This window comes from Hordeum vulgare, chromosome 6H (assembly GCF_904849725.1).
Source record: "Hordeum vulgare subsp. vulgare chromosome 6H, MorexV3_pseudomolecules_assembly, whole genome shotgun sequence".
NCBI lineage: Eukaryota > Viridiplantae > Streptophyta > Magnoliopsida > Poales > Poaceae > Hordeum > Hordeum vulgare.
This window is the reverse complement of record NC_058523.1, coordinates 543,657,672-543,663,495: the sequence shown is the minus strand read 5'-3', so window position 1 is coordinate 543,663,495 and position 5,824 is coordinate 543,657,672. Positions and strand designations below refer to the sequence as shown.

Genomic DNA, 5,824 nt, shown 5'->3' with positions numbered 1-5,824 from the left:
TGCATGAGACTTTTTTCACGATGCGTACTATGTTGCATGACAAACAGAATATATAACGAGAGCCCGGTTAAAGAGGGCGAGGGGGGAGGGGGGGGGGGGGAGGGAATGGCTCCTGATCCGGTGTGGAAGGAGTTGTGAGGAAGAACGGTCCCGTCAAAAGTTCATATTTTTTTTTAACTTAGAGGGTGTTGCAAGGTATAATTCCTTGCTACTGTACTTTGACTGACGGGCACATGAAATCGCCAATTATTTGCCCCGTCTGTCAAATTAATCCTTGGGACCTTCAACATATGCTTTTCACGTGTGGTAGAGGGATGTATGTATGGAAGGAACTTGGTTTGAAAGAATGCATTGAAACGGCCACTGCCCATGAACGATCGGGATGGGTGATTATAGAGCAATTATTGCGTGCTGAGCAAAGGAATGGGTATCCCTATACCCAATGGCATTGAGAAAAAAATGATGTATGTTTTTTTGCCTGAAATTATTATTTTAATTGCGAAATGACATTGTTCATACAGTTCGGGTCGGGCTTGGAATTTTCAGATCGGGCCCTGTCAAGCCCAGCCCGGCCCAGAAAACGATCAGGTTTACACCTTGCTCGACCGACCGTGGCAAGGCCCCTGTTTTCAGGTGGGAAAGAAAAACAAATCCCCTGCTTCTGTTTTCCTCCCCGCTTCATCGCCGTCGCCGCCGACGCCGCCGACGCCGCCGACGCCGCCATGAACCAGCCGGTGCAGAAGAACACCCTCTACGTAGGTGCGCCGTAGCACCATCCTCCCTCACCAACCTCTCCTCCTCCTCCTCCCTTGTCCTCGCTCGATCGCTCGGTCGCCCGGTCGCCACCTGTTCGACGAAATTCCTCAGTGAGATGCACACGGTTCTTCCCCGGGGGCTGCTTGCTTCTCCGGCTATGGAAGGACCTCGGCGAGCTTCCGCGTGATGGAAAACTAAGACGAGCCCCGTTCCTTGGTTTTCGTCGGCGCAGGTGGGCTCGCGGAGGAGGTGGACGAGAAGATCCTGCACGCGGCGTTCGTGCCGTTCGGGGAGGTCAAGGACGTCAAGACGCCGCTCGACCAGGCCACGCAGAAGCACCGCTCCTTCGGCTTCGTCACCTTCCTCGAGCGCGAGGACGCCGCCGCCGCCATGGACAACATGGACGGCGCCGAGCTCTTCGGCCGCGTCCTCACCGTGAACTACGCCTTCCCCGAGAAAATCAAGGGAGGGGAGCAGGGATGGGCCGCCCAGCCAGGTATGCCACGCGCCCCATGCTTCTCCGGTTCAATTACGCCCTGCTTTCGTGCTGCCCTGGTGCTTGCTTGTCACTAGGGTTAGTGCTGCCAAACGTCTTCACCTGCTATGAGGTAGTAAAGGTTAAGGCCTTAAGGGTGTGGAATTTTTACGACTTGCGATTAGACTAAAGCCTAGCAATATGATTATTGTCCCCGAATTATGCTTTTGCATTGTGGTTTGTCTTTATGTTTTCATTATAAGGATTTTCTCCAGTTCGAATTGGTAGAAAAAATGAATGCCCATGAGCATTAAGTTATTGTGCTGACCAACAAGTTGCAGGTCTTGGATTGGTTTGTGTTCATAGGGTCTGGATTTATTCTAATGTGGTTAGCAATAGATTTCTACTTACAACTCTCTGTATTGGAAAAATGTTAGCTCTTGCTTGGTAGAAACAATGTTCAGAATTCCAACTATAATCTGAATATTCCAAATGTGTTAATATGGTTCATTTCTAGTAGTCAGCAATCAGCATTCTAGGTCCTCTGCTAATCTCAGAATATCTAATTTACTATGGATGGTCCCATATTGAAAATATAGCCCTTGCCTGGTTTAGTTGAAACGATGGTACTAAACTACGGTAAATATTTTGTCCCTCTTATTGTCTCATTAATTAGCAAGGATCCTTAACTGGTTTTAGAGGATTTTGGAATTATTTCATATGTTACTATTTAGCAATGAAAAAAGACGAAACATGGTTGTAATGTGGAGGCATGACTACAAGCAGTGGAGCCATGTGCCTGCGGGTGTGACGGCAGAAGTAGGCTGCCTAAGAGCATCTCTAGTAGAACCCTCAAACCCTTAAATCCAAAATCAGTTTTAAGGGTTGAGAATTGGTCATTTTTGACACTTTTAAGGGTTGAAAAACAGAGGCAAAGACTAGAACCCTCAAACCCAACCCTTATAGCCTAGTTTTGAACACTATGAACATGCACGCGGAGGAACATAGGATACAAAAATGACTTCAGCCGCGGAGGAGCTCGCGCTCGCGGAGGAGCTCGCGCTCGCGCTGCCTGGACGAGGCCGTCTCGCGTACCGCGCGGTGGAGCTGCGCCGGGCGCCGCGGCCCTTCTCGGCGGGCGGCCGCGGCAGGCGCGGCGGCGGGCGGGGGCGCGGCGGCTGGAGCACGGGGGGCGGCGGCAGGCGCGGTGGCGGCGGGCGGGGGGGCGGCGGCAGGCGCGGTGGCGGCGGGCGGGGGCGCGGCGGGCGCGACGGCGGCGGCCGGAGCGCGGGGCCGGGGCCTGGGCGCAGAGGGGCGGCGGGGCCGGGGCCGGGGCGGCGGCCGGAGCGCGGGGGGAGGCGGGGCGGCGGCCGGAGCGCGGGGGGCGGCGGGGCGGCGGCGGCCGGAGCAACTTCCTCGCGCGGGCGGGAACCAACTGCCTCCCGCGCGAGGTGGGAAGTGGAGTACGGGTTGGGGGCAGTTTTCCCCCCCAACCCTCACTTCTACAGGCTGGGAAGGGGTTTGAGGGTTCGACCTCTAATTTTTTTTACGGGTTTAAGGGTTTAAGGGTTCTAGTCTACGCCGTTTTTCCGATGAAAACTGTAAAAAAGCGGTTATTTTTAAGGGTTTGAGGGTTTGAGAGTTCTACTAGAGATGCTCTAAGCCAGCTTAGAGAAAAGCCTTAACCTAGCTTGCTATTTCCTTTAAATTAGTTGCATTGCTTGATGAACCGAGTGTCAACAACGCACACCAATGTGATAGCCTTGGATGATGAACTCAGCAAAAAAAACACTTGATGGATGTCTCGAGCCCATTCGAAGAGACGCCGTTCGATTCTTACAAACAGAAGGAAATGCAAGAATTAGGGTGGAGGGGATCTCCTACTTCTATGGGTGGCTTAGAAGCTCGAAATCTAGGTAGGACGAAAGCTGAACTAGTTTCTTCTCAAATCAAAGTGTGAAAGCATTACATACTACCCAATTCTCATGAAGATTAGGTGGTGAGTCAAGCACGATAAGATCCACCTGTTATTATATTTGGTTGCCCGAGCTCTTCTAATTGATCCTACTTGAGTTGGTTGTCTAGCATTAGGTGTTATTGGGGATGTCTCCATCAGTCTCCCTATGTGTAGTGCCTTGGCCAGAGGATTAAAAGTAAACACGGAAACTAATATTTCTTCTTCCCCGTCTCTTTCGTTCTCTCTACCCTCCTGCCACCAAGCTCTGCGGGCGTGGTTTGGTGCGCAGCGTCCCATTGAGTACAACTTCTACCTTTGCTTTGGTTCCAGGCAACATATCATGGCTAGTACATGGAACTAAGCTTGAACTTAACGGTCCCTCTGTAGTGAAAGAACTGCAGTAGAACATGTCTATCAGGAAGAAACTGTAAGGAAGTCCATCTAGGAGTCCACAGCTGTTCACACTGTGAAACTCTTCTTGGTATTCACGATATGAACAGAAAAATTACAGTGATACTTCTTCCCTGTCTCTTTCTTTCTCTCTACCCTCCTGCCACCATGCTCTGGGGGCGTGGTTTCACGGCGCAGCATCCCATTGAGCACAACTTCTACCTTTGCTTGGGTTCCAGGCAACATATCATGGCTAGTACTCCCTCCGTCCCAAAATAAGTGTCTTAAGCTTAGTATAACTTTATACTAGAGCTAGTACAAAGTTGAGACAGTTATTTTGGGACGGAGGGAGTACATGGAACTAAGCTTGAACTTAACGGTCCCTCTGTAGTGAAAGAACTGCAGTAGAACATATCTATCAGGAAGAAACTGTAAGGAAGTCCATCTAGGAGTCCACAGCTGTTCACACTGTGAAACTCTTCTTGGTATTCACGATATGAACAGAAAAATTACAGTGATATGTTACTGGTACTCAAGCTGAGTTCTTCTTTCGCATCAGAACATTTTACGTATTATGTAATTTTAGGCTCTGTTTTCAACACAACATTCTTGTAAGAATTTCTTCAGAACTCATATTCAATTAGAGTGAATGTTTCATTTTGTACAAAAGCCTATGCTCCAAATGGTAACTAACTGTTGCAAATAGTATAATGAACTTGGTTGATTTGTTATATACCAAAAACAAAACTATAGAAGCTGGTGGTACAAATAACAAAGCGTTTTAGATGAGTTTCTAAATCACTGTTTCCCCAAAAGCTATTTTATAAACTTGCCGCAGAATATGTATTGACATGTATTATCTCCAATAGTTTGTACGCGTTGCTGCAGTTGTCATTGGTATATTTGTTCAGCGGAGCTTCTTTCTGTCTGAAACAACTAAAGCCATTCTTAAGTCCTTTTGTCCAAATTATGTAGCAAGCATGACATGTACACTTGTAAGTTCCCCATATTATTATTTATTATTTCTCGATGCACATAGTTGATCTGCAATCTTCTGTTTAGCACATCATACAAGTTATCTTCTTTGCCATTCTTCTGCAATTTTTATTCTATGGGGCAAACTAATGCACAAAGATTGAAGGATTAGTGTGTGCTTCCAATGCTCATGCTTCCCGTGTTTTCATGTTTAGAGTCTTCAAATATAACGTTATGGGTGCTCACTGGTATGTTTCTCTGTTCAGTTTGGGCGGATGCGGATACTTGGTTTGAGAGGCAGCAGCAAGAAGAGGAAATGAAGCGCCTTCAGACAGAGCAGAATGCAGCAATGAAAGAAGCAGAAAGGCTTCACAGGGAGAAAGTAGCCGCAGAAAAGAACGGTGAAACGGATGAAGCAGATCCCATGGCTGTGGCGGAAGCTCAGGCCGTGAACTAGAGGCTGTTAAATCCTTCGATACTAACATTGGAACAAGTACTGTATGCATTCTCAGTCAATCTGTGTAACTTCTTGCTGTTTTCTGTCAGCGAACTTGCTAGGGTTGTTAACTAATCCTATTTCTTGAAGAGATGGTTCTGCTCATTCTGTCCGTGTATCTCTTGACATGGAATTTGTGTTTACGGTAGCATGGATGTTTCTGTGTTCAGTTATGCTGTTACATGTTATTGGGTTGAACTGTGTTACATCATATTTAGCTGGATTCATGATTGTGCATTCCAAACCAGGAGCCTGGCATTAAGGAGTACACTGTTCATTCCTCGTAGGCATCACATCACAATACCCACTTTCGCTAGATCAAAATTTCAGGAGATTGCACCATATCTGTCCATAGAGGAAACAAAATATGTTCTCCTGTCAAGATTTCTAGTGCTATTTTGAGTGCATCACTTGTTATTTGACAATTCCTTTACGAAATTTGCTTCGGTGTACCCCCTTTAGAAAAGTTTCAGATTTATATCCACGATAAATACTTTGTGTTAAGCTTTGAGTGAAATCGTGGCAGGATTAATATAAATACGATTGCCTTTTGATAGCTCATACTACTCGCACAGGTTTCTGATATTACAGAACAATCTTGCATTACTAAACCCCAAGAAGCATTACTATGATAGTACTCCCTCCGTTTCAAAATATAAGACCTTTTAGGTATTTCACTAGAAGACTACGTACGGAGCAAAATGAGTGAACCTATACTCTAAAATATGTCTATATACATCCGTATGTAGTTTATAGTACAATCTCTAAAAGGTCT

The 5,824-nt window shown here is 47.0% G+C and overlaps 1 protein-coding gene across 1 annotated transcript; it reads left to right on the top strand.

Moving 5' to 3' along the window:
- The first annotated feature begins 630 nt into the window (after window positions 1-630).
- Window positions 631-5,237, top strand: LOC123401194 (peptidyl-prolyl cis-trans isomerase E). Its single transcript, XM_045094927.1, has 3 exons — window positions 631-759; window positions 989-1,252; window positions 4,820-5,237. Exons 1-3 carry the CDS (start codon window positions 723-725, stop codon window positions 5,008-5,010), a joined length of 492 nt encoding a protein of 163 aa, XP_044950862.1. The 5' UTR covers window positions 631-722; the 3' UTR covers window positions 5,011-5,237.
- The last annotated feature ends 587 nt before the right edge of the window (window positions 5,238-5,824 follow it).